This window comes from Coturnix japonica, chromosome 16, assembly GCF_054131305.1.
Source record: "Coturnix japonica strain WE chromosome 16, WE-NBRP24, whole genome shotgun sequence".
NCBI lineage: Eukaryota > Metazoa > Chordata > Aves > Galliformes > Phasianidae > Coturnix > Coturnix japonica.
The window spans coordinates 3,105,117-3,125,229 of record NC_140678.1 but is presented as its reverse complement, the minus strand read 5'-3'; the positions used below and the strand labels follow the sequence as shown (position 1 = coordinate 3,125,229).

General features: G+C 54.1%; 2 protein-coding genes across 4 annotated transcripts; one reads left to right on the top strand and one right to left on the bottom strand.

Annotated features, from left to right (window-relative positions):
- Positions 1–2,427: 2,427 nt before the first annotated feature.
- Positions 2,428–8,714, bottom strand: LSM4 (LSM4 homolog, U6 small nuclear RNA and mRNA degradation associated). The gene is made up of 6 exons (XM_015886625.3): positions 8,699–8,714; positions 8,573–8,667; positions 8,392–8,433; positions 8,162–8,260; positions 5,211–5,394; positions 2,428–2,954 (listed from the first exon to the last, which is right to left on the bottom strand). Exons 1-6 carry the CDS (start codon positions 8,712–8,714, stop codon positions 2,866–2,868), a joined length of 525 nt encoding a protein of 174 aa, XP_015742111.2. The 3' UTR covers positions 2,428–2,865.
- A 230-nt stretch (positions 8,715–8,944) lies between these two features.
- On the top strand, positions 8,945–17,909 carry PGPEP1 (pyroglutamyl-peptidase I). 3 transcript variants are annotated; one of them, XM_032440973.2, is made up of 5 exons: positions 8,945–8,998; positions 10,418–10,470; positions 13,041–13,157; positions 13,630–13,756; positions 14,112–17,909. In XM_032440973.2, exons 1-5 carry the CDS (start codon positions 8,965–8,967, stop codon positions 14,480–14,482), a joined length of 702 nt encoding a protein of 233 aa, XP_032296864.1. In that variant the 5' UTR covers positions 8,945–8,964; the 3' UTR covers positions 14,483–17,909. The 3 variants fall into 3 exon arrangements, with proteins under 3 accessions (XP_032296864.1, XP_015742110.1, XP_032296865.1); XM_015886624.3 differs by having other exon boundaries at positions 13,524–13,756; XM_032440974.2 differs by lacking the exon at positions 10,418–10,470 and having other exon boundaries at positions 13,524–13,756.
- The last annotated feature ends 2,204 nt before the right edge of the window (positions 17,910–20,113 follow it).

Below are 20,113 nucleotides of genomic sequence, written 5' to 3'. Positions count from 1 at the left end.
GCGTCAGAGCTTGACGTCACCGGCCGCGTATGGAGCCCCCGGGGACCGGGACCCCCCCATATATATATATATACCCATATAGACCCATATAGACCCATATATACACGTATATACACACATAGACACACATAGACACATATACACGCCTCCCCCCGTCCCGTCCAGGCCGGCATTGAGGCCCCGGGGCCGGGCTGGCCCTTCCCGCACAACCCCATCATTATGGGCGCGGCCTGCACGGCCGGTTCGGGCCTTCCGGACTTTGTGGGGGGGGGGGGACGGTTCTATGGGGCGAGGAGCAGCGCTATGGGGCGGCCATGAGCCCCACATCACCCCATCCCCCATCGCTTCAGGCTGGCCTCGCTCCCAGCCTCGTTATCCCAACGAGCACTTAACAATGGGGCACAACTGGGGTGTCCCCAAGCTCAGCCCTGTCCCCATTGTCCCCACACTGTGCTGCTCTGACCCCTTTTTCCCCCCATATATCGGCTCTGTTGTGCTGCTCTGACCCTTTTCCCCCCCATCTATCAGCCATATTAAGGTTTGTACACCCCACAAAGGTCCTGAATGCCACCACAAACCCCCTTCCCACCTCTATTTCCCCATAGTATCCCCTTAAATCTCTTCCATTATGGGCTCGTTTAAGCACAGCCCAACTTAATACCAGCACCTATGAACCCCAAAGGCTGCAATGCTCCACGGCCACCCCAAGTCACCACTGTGAGCCTGAGCCCCACATTGGGAAGACACAGGGAGACTGTGCTGCCTCCAGGGCCTGGAATGGTCCAAAACAAGATAGAGAAAAAAAAAAAGAAGCAATAATAATAATAAAAAGGAAAAAGGAGGAGGAGGTTTGACGTGTATTTTTAGTCGCTTAGCGAAGCCCTGAAGTATTTCAGCAGCCACTCCCTCCGCGTCGCAGCCGGCTGCGGTGTAACTATTCCTGTGCTGCTGCCTCCCCGAGCAGCACCGAGCTGTGAGTCACTGCAGGACCAGGCCACACCGAACGTCACTGCTGGGAGCTGGGGGCCGGGATGGGGCTGTGGGGTCAATGCGGTGGCCATAGGGACCGACCCATGATGAGCATGGGGCTGTTTGTCCTCCTTCTGTGTGACCACATTATTTGTGGGGTTTGGGGAGCATAAAAAGGGTGAGGATAGAACAGGATGCTGCCTGTGGAGGCAATGAAATGAAAGCGGAGATATACGGAGTGATGGGAGATCTCTGCCATGAGCCAAAGGTCCCGTTGTTCTGAGCTGCTTTATCACCCCTGCGCTGACACTGCGTCTCCTCCTTCATCCAGGCAGTAACGTGGTGTTAGTGTGGCTGGAGGCAGGGAGGGAAGGGAAAGTCTGACACAGGGATCGGGCTGCGCTGCATTGAAATGCCACATGGGTGTTTACTTGGAGAGAGTTTCCAGCAGGAAGGACACACGTGCCCCATTCCCACTGCTGGGCTGAAGGCAGCAAATCCACACAGGGACCACCCCCCCCATGCCCCCATACAGGTTTCCATTTAGGATCAGCCATGGTTTTATTGGGATGTTTGTTTTGCTCTGCAGCCCGTGGGATGGAAGACTCAGAGCAGCCTGAGCTCAAGATGCAAAGGATCTTCCTTCACCTGCAGGAGGAGAACACTCCATCCCCAAGGGAAAAAGCTTGAGAAGCAACCAGAGAATGAAATGACAAACAATGGCAGCCAAGTCAGTCCCTGTATATCATGAGAAACAGGCTTGGGAAGTGCTGCTGTAACTCAGGAACCACAGGAACAAGGGGGAGAGCACTGAATGCGGGGGAAAAAGAAACAAAGCATTGCACCTTAACAGCTCGATTGCTTGCAGGAAGAAGAAAACAAGCCAAAAACAAGCAGAGAGGAGCCAGGGGCGCTGCAGCCTTGCAGAAGAGAGCACAGAAAAGCATTTCCTTTCAAGGGAAATTGTGATCTGGAGTCGAATTCGATCGACACTAATTGGGAAACACTCATCACAAAGCTCTCTTGGAAACAGCCCTTGAAGCACAAAGTGAAATCCACATCGGTTCTCCTTTAAGGTACAGGGCAGAGCCAGACTGAGCCCAGAAGAGACTGAGCCCAGAAGAGACTGAGCCCAGAAGAGACTGAGCCCAGAAGAGACTGAGCCCAGAAGAGACTGAGCCCAGAAGAGACTGAGCCCAGAAGAGACTGAGCCCAGAACAGACTGAGCCCAGAAGAGACTGAGCCCAGAACAGACTGAGCCCAGAACAGACTGAGCCCAGAACAGACTGAGCCCAGAACAGACTGAGCCCAGAACAGACTGAGCCCAGAACAGACTGAGCCCAGAACAGACTGAGCCCAGAACAGACTGAGCCCAGAAAGGAGGGTGAAGATAGAGCCTAAAAGCTTGTTCTGTTCAAACCCAACCAACCCAACCCCTCACATAAAGACACCACATCATGGAGTTCAGTGTTTATAAACCAAAACGCTGCGCCCGTTACGAATGCAACCAATTGCCCACGTTTCAAGTATGAAAACAAAATGAAAAGATAAACCCAGAACACAACGGAGCCTGAAAGCATTCAAATTGGATCTCATCACATACAGGAGATCCGTGTAAATTAAACCCAGCGATCCCAACAGATTCAATAGGGCTGAAGTCAGGTCCTTAACCTTTTTGTTTCGTTTTTTTAACCATCTCCAATTACAAACCTGCTGGCTAAAAGAAGCCATGAACTTCATTATATGGGATTAAATAGCGAGGAGCTTCCAAACAACGTGATTCGAGCACGGATCGACTGACGGAGGAGCAGAGATTGAACACTTCTGAACTGATCCTGAGGTGATAAAACGGAGGAGCATCGTGGCACTGTCCCTGGCTGGGGCTCACGCAGCCCCTCACTGCTTTGCCGATTGCCTGCCTGGCTTTTTTTCCTGCTGGCCTCTTCCACTGCCTGGTATTCCTCGGCCACGGCCACCAAACACACCTATAGGGTGAGGAGAAAGAGCAGAGATAGAACAGCATCAGTGTAAGGCTGTTACCACATCCCAGAGCTTCGCTGTTTGTGATGCTATCCCAGATGTGTCCTTGTTTAACAGCCTTTGTTGGGGCAGAGAGGAGACACTCACATTTCTCCTTCGCCAATTCCAAAGCCTGTCTGCATTCACCAGGGCCACAAACTTACCTCCTGTCACTGGCAGGCTCAGCATTGCCTCCCTGGTGCTTTAATGTGCCCACTGGCCAACTGTGTATCGTCATAAATTCAAGTTTAGAAAACAAAACCCAAGGAGGAGAGACCCGGTTTTAAACCGAGCCATCTGTCAGCAGTGGGATCAGAGTAAGCTGTCAAACCAAAAGCAACAAAGAGGGTGACTCAGTTTCAAGGCTGCTCAGCTACAGAACAGGAAAAAAATACACATCCATGTCCATCAGCACCTTGATTCTGGACAGGGTGATCCATCAGTGTGCAGAGGGAGCACAAAGGCAGCAGTACCTGGGGGCTGTGCTGAGTCCCAGGCACCCTCATAGCATGTAGCTGTGTCCCCCCTCTGCCTTGGGAGCTGCTGGCCACCTCCAGCCCTGCCCTCCCAGCTCCAATCTGTTGCAGACAATCAGAGCAGCTCCCTCTGGAGCTCTGGTTGCTCAGCTGAGACGTGTCTAAACCAGAGAGGAAAAAGCTTGCTCCTAACCCTGCAGCCCTTTGGAAGCAGCTGCAGCCCCCTGAGAAGCTGAGCAGAGACTGCACCACTTCTGCACTGAGCAAACCAAGAAGACGAAGGATTACCAGTGTCAGAAACAATAATCCTTTCAACTGTGTGCACAATTATAGCTTTACTTCTGCCTGCTGGCCTCTCAACAAAATTGTCCTGCCCTCTTTTCTTCCTCCTCTTCCCCCTTCATGTCTCAGTAATGAGAGCCAAACCTCTTCGCTAATTAGCGAATGCCGAAGCTTCCCTTTAAAATATTCCATCAGCAAATTGAAGCTGCACATCAAAACAGCAGGGAACTCCACCTCAAAACAGAACTCAGCCCCGCTCTCCACAAGGTGGATATTTCCACAGCAGAGAAAATACTTGAGTTGAAAACGTTTGTCCAAAGAACCGCATCCAAAAAAGCTGCTGTGCCAAAAGCTTTGGAAGCTGAAATAGGGGAAGGAGGAAAAAAAATAAAAGGAGCCTTCAGAATTGTAAAGGTCATTTCTGCGTGCTCAGAGCTGTTGGGAGGCAGCAAAGGGAGCAGCCGTCGCAGAGGGATTTTCCTCCTGCAGCCTTTGGGAGCTGTGGATGCAGCTCTTGGTGTGTCCCCAGGTCCCTCCCATCCATCCCTCACGTACTCACAGCACACGCTGCTCATTAAGGGCACTCCGTGGAGACCTGGAGTTCCTTTTAAGCCCCGGATCTCCTGAGTTGAACTCAGTTTTGTTGTAGCAAGGCAGTTTGCTTGGCATTTAAGCTCCTACTGCAGGCTGAGCCTGAGCTGAGAATCCCTGAGGCTGAGCACAGTGACCACAAAGTGAATTGTCAAGACGTGGCAGGAGGTGTGAGCACGAGAGAGAAATGCTTCTCAGGCATCCAGCAGGACTGTGCTCACAAAGGGCAGATATTTCCCCAGGCTGAAGTAGTCCAAGATAACCCAACCACGAGAAATGGGACGGGGAAGGCGGAGCAGGGTTGACCTCTTTCTATGTAAGTGGGAACCTTTTATCAGAAACATGAAATATTCATTTGGAACAGGAGGAAAACAAACCTTCAGATATCTGATGTTAAAAAGAAGAAAGGAGCAGAGCACAAGATGAGAAATCCCATCCTAATGGGAGAAAAAGATCTTTTCCTACCACTGGGATGGTCAAATTCAAGTCCAATTTCAAACAGAACAGCCACTTGTTTCCCTCCCACGTCTGCAAAGCCAACAGACACCAGAAGTTTGGTGGGGCCGTGTTCTGTAACCAGCCAGGAGGGGCAGAACCAGACGGCTTCAGAGACTCCCTTAAGCTCCTGCCCAGCCCAGGAACGAGGCTCATCCCTGGCACGTCTCCTTTCTGCTCTTTGGCAGAGGCTGACTTACAAGCCAGACAACACTCACTCAACTCGATCTTGCACAGGAGCAGCTCCAGCTCCTCATAGACCAACAGCTCTGGGTTCAAAACCGAGAAGCATCATCCCTTCCTTGCACAAGATGTGGAATTTAAAGGCAGGAATCCCAGTCACCCCTCTCTGAACTAAAAAGCAAAAAGGATCGTTACCTCGTCCAGCACCTCCAACACCGCGGCCTTTCTGCTGCTTCTGCTGTTGCATCCCACCACGGCCTCTGCCTTTGGAGACCACCTCTTCTTTCACCATGTCAATTATTTCATCGGGGATCCGAAGGTATTTAATTGTGCTGCCACGGATGTAACACTCTGGCATCCTCCAGAACTTGTCACCATCCTATTGGGAAGCAACGTGTTATGCTGAGAACAAAACCACGTGCTTTTAAGTTGCTTTTTGACACTTGAATATCTCCATCACTTCTGAAGTGTGTGACAGACGTAATAGTCTATTCTGAATGTACAACCCATAATTAGCTGTGAAATTCCTGTTTTCCCTTTAAAACACGCAGCCCTACAACCTGCTGGGGAGTCAGGGGGCGTTCAGCCATGAGCCACTGCAGTTTCAGCCCGTTCACAACCGCCTTTGACTCTCACAGAAAGTGAAGGAAGAAGAGGAAACAGCACCTTCCCTTTGCTTCTCATACAAGAAGAGAATCGAAAGTGGGACTGGAGAGGGAAATGTGGTAAGTTCAACACAGCTGCTGCAACACAGGGCAGTTCCAGCACATAAAGCCCCAACCAGAGTCACCTACAAACTGAACCGCTCTGTGGTGTGGATTGAGCAGCGAGGAGCATCCAGCTGGGTGTGGGGTGAGCCCAGCAGTGCACAGGAACCACGGCTGTGGAAAATAAGAGCTTACAGATCACGTTCAAAGAAACCTTCGGGTGCCAAGTTACGGAGCAGCTGCCTCTGTGTTTTGTTTAAGGCAGTTTCAGGGCTTTGCTAGGACACGGCCCATCAGGGCTTCAGCTCCTGTGGCTGTGGGAATAGGAACTGCATGTGAAAGTTGAACAACAACTGATGTAAGCGGGAGGAGGGATGGAACCTCGTGCGCACGGCCATGCTCTGCTGCAGGGCTTGGCTGAACACGGGCTCCTCACAACTATCACACACGGACAGAGTGTCCACAACATCCCAGAGGAGTGGGTGAAACCAGAATGCCTCGTTTCACCTCTCCAGAATCAAGTTGTACCCCCCTCCTCCTCTGCTCCAGTGTTATTTGGGGCAATGCAGCATGCACAGGCAAGTTCCGTGTGTGCGAGACAAGCAGCCTTCTTCAAACAGGCACCCAGCAAACCCCACCCTGCCTGGATCCGCCCGGCTGCACTTTGGCTCTCTATGCAGGAAGGGATGGAGCCAGGTCCCCGGCTTCCTCGTTCCAGCTCCCCATGTAAACAGCTGCCGCAGCTCCATGCCATCTAGTGGCTGATCCCCACCGTGCCACCAGGAAGGCTTCCATATATACCCCCCCAGCAGCACCCAGGGGGTATTTAGGGGTGGGGAGTGAACTGCAGACCACTCGGTGGGTATAAGTGCTGAGGAAGTGCTCTGCCCACAGCAACACAAAGCTGCTTAATGAGGAAGCTGTATTAAAGGCCGGCATCCCTTGTTCTGAAAGCACTAGTAAGGCTTTGTCACTTGCCACCCCTTCCCATTGAACTTATCTGTTTATCTGCCCCACCAATCTGTGGATCCAGATATTTAGGGCTCACTGCTCTGCTGTTAGGATCCTTCTTAAACCTTTGCTTTGTTTAAGTACACACATCACATCTCCGTGCCCCAGCACTATTGGCCAGTACCTTCCTGCTGTGGGTCCAACAGGCACAGAAACCCTTCCTGAAGAAGAAGGGTTTCCCTGACAGCTCCCCCACAAACCCGTGATGTTCCCAGGCATAGAGAGCAGCAACAGCGGGAACGTGGCCAGGCACAGGCTGGCAGGGACAAGACCAGACACTTGAGGCTGAGGTCAGAGCTCAAAGCACAGATCCCAATCTCTTCTCGGAGCACTTTGGCCATGGGCAAAAGTAGCAGACGAGGCACAACCCGGTTAAACAAGAGGCCCTAATAACTTTTGATGTGGAGTTACAGGGCGAGAGGCAGGTGATGATGAAAGGCAGCACTGTGCTCGATGGGGCTGCATGGAGCGGGCACTGGGACAGGACCTGTCACCAGCCCTTCACACTGAGCACCTTCACCCTGCTGTCAATGGGCTCATTTGTTTCTTACACCTCATAAGTGCGTTACATTCACATTCAAAGCAAAAGCAACACACACAGAAGGGTGAGGATCTCTGCGAGTCCCACTCAGCTGCAGGGCTGGGGGCTGATAGCAATGGGGGGTCTATGGGCGCAATGTGGGGTCTATGGGCACAATGGGGGGTCTATGGGCACAATGGGGGGGGTCTATGGGTGCAATGGGGGGGGTCTATGGGTGCAATGGGGGGGGTCTATGGGTGCAATGGGGGGGGTCTATGGGCGCAATGGGGGGGATCTATGGGCGCAACGGGGGGGATCTATGGGCGCAACGGGGGGGATCTATGGGCGCAACGGGGGGGTCTATGGGCGCAATGGGGGGGGGTCTATGGGCGCAATGGGGGGGGGTCTATGGGCGCAATGGGGGGGGGTCTATGGGCGCAATGGGGGGGTCTATGGGCACAACGGGGGGGTCTATGGGCACAACGGGGGGGTCTATGGGCGCAATGGGGGGGTCTATGGGCGCAATGGGGGGGTCTATGGGCACAACGGGGGGGTCTATGGGCGCAACGGGGGGTCTGTGGGCGCAACGGGGGGGTCTGTGGGCGCAACGGGGGGGTCTGTGGGCGCAACGGGGGGGTCTGTGGGCGCAATGGGGGGGGTCTATGGGCGCAATGGGGGGGGTCTATGGGCGCAATGGGGGGGGTCTATGGGCGCAATGGGGGGGGTCTATGGGCGCAATGGGGGGGTCTATGGGCGCAATGGGGGGGTCTATGGGCGCAATGGGGGGGTCTATGGGCACAATGGGGGTCTATGGGCGCAATGGGGGTCTATGGGCGCAATGGGGGGGTCTATGGGTGCAATGGGGGGGTCTATGGGCACAACGGGGGTCCTGGCATTGAGCTCGTTACCCGTGAGGTGCAGATGACCTCCCGCAGGTTGATGTTCATCCAGTTGTCGCAGCTCACCAGGTGCCCGTTGTACGTCTCGCCGTTCTTCAGCTCCACCAGCTGGAAGAAGCAACGGGGGGGGGGGTCAGCATGAAGGAACCGGGACCCGACGGGGCGGCACCGGGACCCAACGGGATCCGACGGGGCGGCACCGGGCCCATAGGCCGCAGCGGGAGTGGGCCGGGACTCACCATAGGGTGGTTCTGCGCCGTCTTCAGCAACGACAGGGGCAGCTGCGGGGGAAAGAGAGAAAGGCCTCAATAACCGGGAACCGGGACCGCCTCGGATCCCCATGTAGGGGCTCAGGGAGTACCGGGACAACCGAACCGACCCGACCCGACCCGACCCGACCCGGCCCATTCCCGCACTCACCATCGTGCCGGAACCGCGGAGCCGCCGCCGCGCCGGGCGCTGCCGCTCAAACCGCCCCCGGCCCCACACGGGACCAATCAGAGCTCGGCGCGGTCCTCGCGGAGCCAATCAGCGCGCAGGACCCGCCTCGGCCGTAAAGCATCGCCGAGGTTTGCGGTGCACAGCGTCACGACAGTGCCGTAAATTGAAACGCGGAGCGGGAAGCGGCACGGAGCGGCGCTCAGGAGGCGCTCTAGGCAGCGAGGCGGCGCGCACTCTATGGTCGCGCGGGGTCGCTCTGGTCCTCGGGGCGGCGCGTACTCTATGGCCGCGCGGGGCCGCTCTGGGCGTCGGGGCGGAGCGCTCTCTATGACCGTGCGGGGCCGGTCGCTCAGTGCGGTGCGGGAGCGGAGATGGAGAAACCGCGGAGGGCGGTGGTGGTAACGGGTACGGGCGGATGGAACGAGACCGGGGGGTGGGGAGGGGGCGGCTGGGTGGGCTCTGATTCCATTATCTCAATGGGAGGGGATGCGGGATTGGGGAGGGGGCGGTGAGGGGCACATGGGGGTGTCGGGGTCCTGGTGGGGGTGTACGGGGATGGGGAGGGGGCGACGGGGTCTGCGGCGTGTCACAGACCCCTCCGGTTATGACCCCCCCCCCCCCCGGTCCCCGCTGTATTTTGTCCCCATCTCTTGCCCCGGGGGGTTGGGGGGTGGTCTCTGCTTGTAACATTCAGAGCTGATGGTGCTGGATCTGCCCCTGATGGTCGCACTGAGACCCCATTGCAACCCCATGAAGGTCTGCAGGGTGGGCTCAGTGCTGTGTGCCCGGCAGGACCCTGTGCTGGATGTGGGGTGGCTGAGGCTGGGTTTGGTGCTACCCATAAAGTTGCTCATCTGATGTGCAAGGAATCGATCTGGGGGTCGGTGTGGAGGATGAGTGAGGGGGCAGCTCATTTGGGTTCAGAACGAGAGGTTTTGGTTACATTGGGGTACCTGGAAAGCTGGTGTGATTCATATTGAAACCATCCCAATGAAACACCTGTTTGGTGCTCTCACATCTATAGCTTATATATGGAGAAACAACAAGTGCATTAGGATCCTGTGGGAGCCTTCAGGAGGTTTATTATGGGGAGATATTGATGCTGGTTCCGCTTGGAAGCTCAGGTTGATACTGAGATCCCATTGAGCTGTACAAAGCCCTGGTGCTGTTGTGTGCGGTGTAACCTCAGCCCTCTCCTTCTGCTGGCAGCACATGGGAGGTTTCCATTAGTGTGTCATGTAATATTTGTGGTCCTGACTTAGATGCAGCGCGTGCCTTCTGATTGCATTAGGCTCACGGGGCAGCTCTGCCATCTGAAATTAAAGCATATCGATCCCACGCCCAGATAAATGCCCAACCTTTGTGTGCTCGCTCAGGGAAAGATGTGATGGGTTACTAGTTAACTCCGAGTTACTCATTAGGAAATGCAGATTTGGGGACGTAAGTGTTTTTATAGCGCTGTGTAACCTTTGGTGCTCGGTGCAGGTGAGTCAGCAGTGCTTTGTTTGGTTCCTATTAAGGCAGAAGGGATTTTGGTGAAGGTGTGAGCAGAGAAATGCTGGACGGAGACTTGTCTGTGTTTGTGGGCTGTTACAACCAGGGTTAGAAGATCCAATCACGATCCCCATTCTATGCCATCACTCAGCTCCTCCATAGCTAACAAGTGTTCCTAAGCTGGTCAGCAATGCACCCCCAGTAGGGACTGGGTGTTACAAGCAGCGGCTTTGCTTTCAGAGCACATCAACAGCCGCACTTGGTGCTTCTTGGGTTTAAATCCAAGCTGCAGGGCTCAGCTGCTCACTGGGGGCTTTTCTTCTCTTGCAGGGTTTGGTCCCTTTGGAGAGCACGCCGTCAACGCCAGTTGGATTGCAGTGCAGGTAATGCTGTCACTTCATCCTTGGAGCATCCATTAGAGCAGCACCATCCCCCTGCATCCCATGCATCCCATGCATCCCATGCATTCCATGCATCCCCTGCATCCCCTGCACTCCCCTGCACCCCCTGCATGCATTCCAGCTGTGGCTCTAAGTCTACTGCATCCACTGAGGTCATCTCGCCCTGTATGCAGGCACTCAGCTGGGTGATGTTTTGTTCAGCAATCCCTTTGCTGGTAGAACTTAGTGAGGTTGGGTTCATATAGCAAAGGCGAATAAGGAATCCCTAGGCTGACTCCTTGCATTTCAGAGCAGTGAAATGGTGCACGGAGCCCGCTGTCTTTCTCCCCCACTTAGCAGAGGGAATTCCAAATAAATAAACCAAAAGGAATTTGTATGTTTTTTCTCTCAGCTGCAGCCTGGTGAGCAGGTTGACCTTTAATCCCTCTCATCTGTAATGGGGCTCAGCACATGGGGCTGTGCTTGCAGTGCTCACAGAGTGGCATTGCTTGAGCAGATCAGAATGTGCTGTGATGGGGCACAAAGGAGCCAAGCTCTGCTAAACCAGAGCTGAAGGTGCTGTGTGATGTGCTGTAATGCATTGGCTTGGACAGTGCCATCATATTCTCCCAGTTCTTCCTTATTTGTTGCTCCTGGACATGGTTAATGACAGAGCTGTTGGGAATTCAGGGTGCATTTTAGTACAGCAACCTGGGAAGCTGAATCTGCTTTGCTCCCCAACACTTCTTTCTTCCCTTCGGAGCTCGGGGATTCATATCTGCTTTAGAATGCTTTTAAATTAGATCACAAGCTCTCATCAATTACAGCCAGCTGATGTCCAGATGTCCGATGTGCTGACAGGTGAGGGGAGAGGAAACCTTTGGCTCTAAGAGCTACTGGGGCTGAATATACCCGAGTTGGGTTTGCTCAGCCAAGTCTGGGGAGGAATACAGGCTGCATTACATAGAGCTGCGTGGTACTGAAGGGCAGCTATGAGACCACTTGGTTTGGTTTGTTCTTGCTCTTGTTTCCAAGGTGGTTTTCTGCTAGAGGAGATGCCTGGAAGAGCATTGTGGTTATGGGGCAGGGTAATAGGAGCATTGTGTTTATGGGGCAGGGTAATAGGAGCACTGTGTTTATGGGGCAGGATGAGGGGAGCACTGTTTATGGGGCAGGATGAGGGGAGCATTGTGTTTATGGGGCAGGATGAGAGGTGGGTGTTGTGCTGTCCTTACAGGTGCAAACCTAATGTGTGATGTGTATAACAAGGGGCAGCCTCGTGCTGAAGCAATGGAGTGCATCCTCAGCTCACGTTGAGTGCTCAGGGATGCTTTGGGAAGATAGAGCTGCACCAAGGCCCACCTCCCTGCGGTCCCATCCTGCAGCCAGGAGCACAATGTGCTCAGATCCCCCTCCCCTCGCCCCGTCTCAGCCCGAGAGGCCCAGACAAAAAGGAACAGCATGGCTTTGAGCACAGCGAGGTGGGCTTTGTGCGACTCAGACGGGGCCCTCATGGAGCAGCGTGGACACAAAGGCGTCTGAGTTGCTGAGCCCCAGACGGTGTGATCTGCATTTTAATAGAAGAAAAATCAATTAAACAATCTTCTTAAATCCTTTCTAGCTCCGGGACTGTGCCGGTTCTGCTTTATTGCATCCTTTATGATCCTGTATCGCAAGGATAAGAATCCTTGCTTTTCTTCCCTGCAACTCAGGGAATACCTCACCTTCAGGTCATGGCAGCAAACACTGGGGTCAGATAAATGCTGTGTGCTCAGGGAAGAGATCCCAGATGGACTCGGAGAGGCAGATAACCTCGCAGCTCTCAGAGCTCACAGCAACAGCTCCATGCATCACACCTGCACCGTGCCATGCTTTCATCTCTTTAAGGTTTTGAGGCTCTATGCAGCTGCAGCTCAGCAGGATGTGGTGTGGGATACAGTGCCAACACAGCCCAGGTGTGTCCTGTCCCACCATCCCCATCCCTGCGTCCCCATCCCATCCGAGCACGTCTGGCTGCTCTGGGCCCCAGCAGAAAGGTCAGGGAGCAGCACAATGGCTGTCAGGGTGTCTAGACAGACCTGATAGGGATATTAAGGGCTCACAAAGGAGCCCATTGTCTGGGGGTCAGGGAATGGGTCAGACGCCTTGGTTTTTCTGTGTTTGTCAGGTATACAAGGCAGTGGATAATGAGTTGTCTGGGGGCCAGAGTACATCTTTATTAGTGAGCTGCATGTCAGGGCTGCGTGCAGTGCAGGGCTCTGTGCTTCAGGAGCTCAGTGGAGGAGTGCTGATGAATCCCTACAATTAACTCTTCCTAAAGAGCCTGCCTTGCAATGAGTGCTCTTAACTCGTAAACAAGAGACTTGGTTGAGGTGCTGGGTAAAGCAGCCAGCCTTTGGAAGGTGGATTTGTGTGAGAGGAAGCCAGCAGGAGAGCTCTCATTGCTGTGCTGTGGCTTTGGGGGGAGCAGCTCTGTGTGCAGGTCCTGCTGCCTTATGCATGTTCTGCACTGTGCTCTGCCCTACCTGTATCTGACCACCTTGCTTTGCTCCTTCCTTTCTATGTGTTCCTAGGAGCTGGAGAAGCTCGGGCTGCGAGATGGAGTGGACCTGCACGTCTATGAAGTCCCAGTGGAATACCAGACAGTGCAGAGACTCATCCCTGCACTGTGGAAAAAGCACAGCCCACAGGTGGGTCAATGAAAGGAGGAGAAGAGATGGAGCCAACACGCATCCAGTGAGCACCATGCTGTGCTTTGAGCTGCATTCGGTACTGCATCCTCCACTTTGCTCTTCCCACCTGGATTTGCAGCGTTTTGTGGCTCAGAGTGCAGTGCTGCACTTAATGGGAGCTCGGCATCATGCCACATTTAGGCCATTAATTAGAGCTGAGGTTGGGGGTGGGAAGATGAGACAAGAATCATGTTGTGCTGTTGGTTATAATGGTGGCTGATTGCGTGACAGCCATGCAGGAATTGAGGCTCTACTGGTGCTTACTGGGAGCTGTGGGCTGTTGGCTGCCCATCATTGATGTAACGTGTTTCTTTTCTCTTGTAGTTGGTGGTGCATGTAGGTGTGTCGGGTATGGCCACCACTGTCACTCTGGAGAAGTGTGGCCATAATGTGGGTTATAAAGGCTTAGACAACTGCCGTTTCTGCCCAGGCTCTCAGTGCTGCGTCGAAGGCGGCCCAGAGTGCATCGATTCCATCATTGATATGGACGTGGTTTGCAGGAGGGTCTCAGCACTGGGGCTGGATGTCACCGTCACCATCTCTAAGGATGCTGGCAGGTATGGGGTGATGTGGTCCATTAGAAGCAGGGCACTTGCATTGCATTGCATGCTGTCCTTGCATTGCAGGCTATCCCTGCATTGCGTGCTCACTCTGTGCTCAGCTGACCTTCACCCCTGGCAATGCTTTGCTCTGTGGTCACACACCAGAGATGGGAAGACACACATTCTTTGTGTTTTGTCCTACATTGGGTGCTGTGAGCGCTGCTGCTACTGCTTCAGCTCGACTCTCCTTGCGCTTTTTATTGCAGGATGTTGATGCAATGCCAAGTGATAACACGGTTTGCTGTGTCCTGTGGTTTGCACACTTTATTTGTCACATGTTGCTACATCAGCCCCGTTTTCTATGTTCCAGGTACCTGTGTGACTTCACTTACTACACTTCCTTATACCAGAGCTGCGGGAGGTCGGCTTTTGTTCATGTGCCTCCATTGGGGAAGCCGTACAGTGCAGAGCAGCTGGGCCGGGCACTGCAGGCCATCATTGAGGAGATGCTCGACGTTTTGGAGCATTCTGAAGCCAAAATCAATTGTCAACACGAACATTGAAAGCAGGCAGGAGCTGGCCTGGTATTGCACTTCCAAACCTTCCCCCCCTTGTATAGGGAGGGAAGTTCTGAGACATACAGCACGAGAATTGGAGACTTCAAAAACAAAAACCTCACTTTCAAGAATTGACTTCTTATTTTCCCTCTCTTTCCCTTTTATTTTTGGCGTATTTCAATGAAGAAATGAAGATTCCCTTCTCCAACACAACACCCGCAGCTGCTCATTCCTGGAGCCTGCATGCCCTGCTTTACCCACAGCTCATCTATTGGCTGAGTGATGGTCTCTGAGTGGTCCCACTCGGCTCAGATGGGGGATTCCTTGGCCAGGGCTCAGTGTTTGGGTGCAGGGGATCGATAACCCCATCTTGTAAGGACTCCTTGTTGAGCTGGAAGGTTTTGCTTTCCTTCTGTCTCCTTTTGTTTCTCCAAATGATGAGGTCGCCGTGTGAAAGTGTAACCGAAATGAGTTGGAATGGGGTGAGTTTGGTGTAAGAAAGTGACAAAACCGAGCACTTGTTGGGGACGAGGAGCCTCAGAAACTGCTTTTGAACTGAAAAAGGTTATGGTTGCTGCCTTCTACCCCCAAACCTTCACTGTGGCCTGGCTGATGTGGCTGCAGGTGGGAGGGCTGTGTGTTGGGTTGCAGATCAGATCTCTTGGGTTGCAGATCTGAGCTCACACCGAATCCTTCCATACATCCTCAGCATCAGGGCTGCCCTCCCAGCCCCACCACCCTGAGCTGTGTGCAGCACGGTGTCCCATGTGTGTGCACAGCCCATTTTGCTTTGCTGAGGAGCTTTGCTAAAGGCCACTTTCTCCACAGGAGATCTTTATCACCATCTCTTGGCTCTGGCTGTTGTTTTTAAGGTGAAGGCTGAGTAATTTATAACTTCCTTCGCCGTGAACTTTTGTTCTCGTTAAAGGTTGGCTGGAGAGTAATGTTTAACTTCAGTGCCCATTGCTGGTGCGATGTGCTGCCAAGGAGTGCTGCCAAAGGGCATCTCCCATCTCAGAGCCAGCTGTTGGCTGTTTGTATATAAAAACACATAGAGAAGAATCCTTGTGAAAGGTTTTAGGGCATTGTTCCTCCTGTTCTCCCAACCACGGATGGTTCTGCTGGCCATGAGGATGGGCATCCCACCATCAGATCCCACAGCTGGGTGCAGAGAACCATAGAATGGGTTGGAATGGAGCTCAAGGATCATGAAGCTCCAGTCTCCTGCTGCTTGCAGGGCTGCCAGCCTCTACATTGAATACCAGCCCATGCTGCCCCATCCAACCCGGCTTTGGGTGTATGGAGGGAATGCTTTCCTGCCTGAGTTTGCCTTCCAAGTGAACACTCTCCTTGGCATTGGACATGCCTGGCAGGTCAGGGCAGGCTTTCAGCTTTGTAACTTATTCTATTTAATACTTAGATTAAGTATTGGTGGCTCGAGACGGCTCCCAAATAGTCGAGCTCTTATCTCCATGTAGCTCCGCTGTGCCTGGGAGGAGCTGTTGGTGTATCTTAGCAATGGAAGGTGCTGCGTTGGGCCTTGGTGGCAGAGCTCCCTTGCAGGCTGTCCCTTAGCAAAAGTAATTTATTCTCTAACCTTATATATTCTTTCTTCGTTCCGTTTTTGTTCATTAGCCCTCAGGGCGGTAGCGGCGTTTCGGATAGCGAAACCTTTTAAAGATGGCGTTGAGTTTGTTTAATCCGGACCTCATTTAAAGGCTTTTGTTGTTGTTAAAGGGATGAGATGAGCTGATTCGGAGCGCTCCTTTGCTGTAGGTATCAGTGGGTGACCCATGGGGGTCTCTGCAGCTCGGGGTGTTGTGTGCTACAGAAGCAATGCAGGGCAACACGTGATGCTGATGCTTTATCCCCTTGGTACCAGCCAGTAGGATTTGCTGCTTTGCCCCTATGGAGACTCATTGCTGGCTGCAAAGACGTTCTGAGTGAGCGTGGACCGTTCAGGTTTTGTGTTCATTACGGTGCCTGCAGTTGGTGATGTCTTAAAGCGGAGTTTTGGGGTCGTGTGGCTGCAGAGTTGGCTCTGGTGGTGCATTGAGAAGTGGGGTGAGGGAGAGAGAATGAGGGGGGATCCCTTGTGGTCTCTGGTGTTGAGGTGCTGGAGGTGAGGAGCGGGGCTGGCTGTGGTGCTGGGGGGGGTTTGTTGGTGTCAGGGTGATGGTTTTGGTTATTAAATGCTGTGGAGGGTGTTGAGCTCCAGGTACCCGAGAACTCCTTCATCCTTAGGGATGGGCTGCGATGTGGGGAGGTGTTGTTCCCTTTGGGTTAAACACCCATGAGCTTCAAAGCTCCTTTACCTGCAGGATGTTTGGTGGCACAACCCAAAGCTGCTGGCATCTGTGGGTCAGCACCGTGTCAAAGCCCAGGGATGGCAGAGGCAGTTCTTGCTGATCTGGAGCACAGCAGCAGCAGGGAGGGACAGAAACATTGGAAGGATGGTGGGAGGTGTTGTGGGGTCGTGGTGTGGGGCTGAGGGTGAAGGCTGAGAGCTGTGAGAAGAGCTCAGAGCGGATTCAAACCAAGTGCTGGAGCAGAGGGGGGGGTCTGCAAGGAGGGGATGTGCTTTCCTTCGTGTTTACTGATCTCAGCAGCCTGCTCAGGTGTAGCATTCAGAGTGCAGGCAATGCTGAACCTTCCAGTGCCTCAGTCCTCCAGCACAGGGTGCTGTGCTGTCATAGTGTCCCATGGCTCCGAGTTGGGCTGCTTGAATTCAGTGGCAGTGGGCAGCAGGCGGCTCTTTGCAGCAGCAGCCCCGGTGCTTTGTGGTTTAAGTGCACTTAGAGGTTGTGTTTCGTGCCTGGTTTGGTGTCTGTTGTGACCCCAGAGGTGTCCTGACGAACCTCCAACCAAGCTGGGGATGCTGTCAGTTCACTGAGCGAGAGCTGCTCCGTCCCATCTGTTATAAGGCAAAGTAGAGATGCAGATACTTAGATAGGAATTGATAGGAGATGAATCTGTGAGCTGCCCTTAAATACAACCCCGTGCTACTTAACGACACGTTCAGGTTTTAGATTGCACCAGCTTCTTACATTGCAAATGTTTACTTTGATGAACAGGGAGTGCCTTGTCCTGCACTGGGCTCTGGGAAGCAGAGCAGAGTGTTGGGGGCTGAGGGGCCCTTTGGGGTGAGCTCATTCACCCCCTGCTTTCCAGGATCCACCCTGCATTGAGCTCTGGGGGTCTCCTGGAACACATTGGGATGTGACAAAGGGAAAGGGGTGATGGGGGGGTTCTCATTGCTTGGGGAGGGCAAACCCTTTGGGGTTCTGTCTGTTCTGAGGTGCTGGGTGACCCAGTGCTGCTCTGCTCCCCATCCTCGTGTTGTTGTTGTGCCAACATCACTGCTGAATGGAGCCCTCCAGTGTTGCCCATCAGTGCTCATAGGACTCCTGGAGCTACAGCTCTGGATCTATGGGGGCTTCTATTCCTTGCAGTGTGTTCTTGCAGTGCCTTGTAACCCCAAACAGTCTGTGTGTCACAAAGGGCCGTGGCACAAAGGGCCGCTCGCTTTCCTCTCCTCGCTGTTGTTCCCCTGGACTTTGTAACTGAGAACTTAAACCCATGTTTCAAAGTAAATAAAGAGTTTAACTCTGCCTCGTGCTGCTCTTGGATGGTTTTTGGATACCTAGAGGTGCCTTTTGGGGGTGGGAGCAGCGTGTCTACCTGCTCCATATCACACTGCTCACGTGCCTGCGGTGCTGATGCAATGCTGGGGCTGCAGCTGGCTCACGAGGTGTTGGTGATGTCATGCGCTGTGTGTTGCAATCTGAGCTCTCTGCACGGAGAGGTGGGAGCTGCTGCTGTTGGGCCCCATGTGCCCTGCATGCATTCCTTGGCTGCTGCTGCTTTGGGTGATGCTGGAGGGTCTCAATGCAGAGCAGCTCCAGGTAGACCCTTCCTGCAGCATCACCTCTGTTGGAGCCGCTCTGTTCCTCCTCCTCCATCCTCCTGGCTGAGGTGGCACGTTGGGACCTTGGTGCCTTTCCCCATCTCAGCAATTAAACCAGCAGCATTGGGGACCCCCCAGGAGCCCAACACCCCCAGGGCTGTCAGTGGGGTCCACCCCTGCACCCCACAGTGGTTTTGGGGATGCAGAGTGGCAAATCTCAAAGCACTTATTGCCCAGAGCACTGGGCTGAGCTTGAGGTGGGGGCTGACAGCCACCTCCCTCTGTTCTCTTCTCCTTTTGGCTGCTCTCACCCCTCTGCTATTTGCTCTTATTGGCCCCTGTTTGCTCAGTCCTTACAGTGCACAGACACCACCAGAACTCCCCAGTATTCCCAGTATTGAGCACAGTGCATGAGATCAGACTCTCACCCAGGAATGGCCTTGAGAAGCTCCAAGCTGCCCTTCTCATGGGGCTGGGGCCGTTCTGCTGCTGGGAGCACCGCTGTCGGGCAGCGAATGACACCATCCAGGGTGAGATTTCCATTTTTGGCCATTGGCTTTGAGCAATTTCCTGTCTTGCACACACTGAGGGGTCTGGGGGTGGGCTGAGCCTGCAGCCGTGCGTGCCGTCAGGTCGGGAGCATCGCTTCCAAGTGGAGCAGAAGTCTCATTTTTGGTGAATGCTGTAAGCGAGGAACAAAGGGGAGAGCAGCCAGCCCCACTCCTGCTGCAGCAGCACTGAGGCTGCCCACGCTCACCTGATCCGGCCCATCTATTTACAGATGGCCAAAGGTCGGGAGGGTTCTGTTGTGCACATTCACCGTGACAGCACAGTGAGGGCATGGGATGCTGAGCTCCAGGCTGGATTCTGAGCCCTCCGTGCCCATATCCATATGTCTGAGAAAGCATTGCTGTGCTGTGGGCTCAGCTGCATCACCCAGACCTCAACCAGCCGCTGTTAATGCAGCATCTCAGTGCTCAGGGCACCGGGTTGGTGCTGGCAAAGGGTGGAGAAGTGGGTGCCCCCCTCGGGGAGCTGCAGCACTGCGGGCTCTGGTGGGGGAAGTGCTGCTGCCCGGCTTCTCCTTCCTCTTCCTCATTGCTTCTGCAGCTCGGAGCTGGATGCAATGAGTTCCCATGTGCAGCACCCTCAGTGCACAATACAGGACCTCATCCTGCCCACAGGTGTGCAAAGGAGGGTGCAAAGCAGACCGACACCTTTCCGTGCATGCCCTGAGCTCCGCGCAATGCTCCGCCCGCTGCTCCCACCCACAGCAAAGGCAGGAAATTCCTCCGTGCGACCTCGGCCGGAGCGCGGTGCTGATGGAGGTGGGGGGTGTTTGGGGGGGGGGGGGATGCTCCGATCGTGCAGCGCAATGAGGACACGCCGGGGAATTTCCCAACAGATCGTTCAGCATCCGCAAAACGTTGCTCTGAAAGCACAAATTTTATTGCCGGGCTGTAAAATTTCCGGCTTCACCGCTGGCGCCTTTGGGGAGGAAAACATCCGGCCCTGCAAAGACTTTGATGCTCCACGCGAACCCTCCGTGCATCACACGGGGAGGGGATCGCAACCCACGCGGCGCCCGCAGCTCCAAAGACGCAGCTCCAAAGAGCAACTGAAGGGGGACAGGACTCACTGTGCTCTATGGGTGGGTGCTCCTGGGGTGGCCGATGGGATGGGACCTTTCCTGACCACCTGCACAACTCAGATCCCGCAGCCAACCTGCTGGGAGCTGAGCTGCTCAGGGACAGCACGGCAGCCTCGTGCCTTCAGCAGCTCCAACCCCACAAAGCTGCTCCATGCCCGGCCCTGCTGCAGGGATGGAGATGGGGATGTGAGCACATGGAGCCCACTGGGGATGCTGAGCTGTGCATGGGATGCAGCACTCGAGGAAAGTTGGCTGTG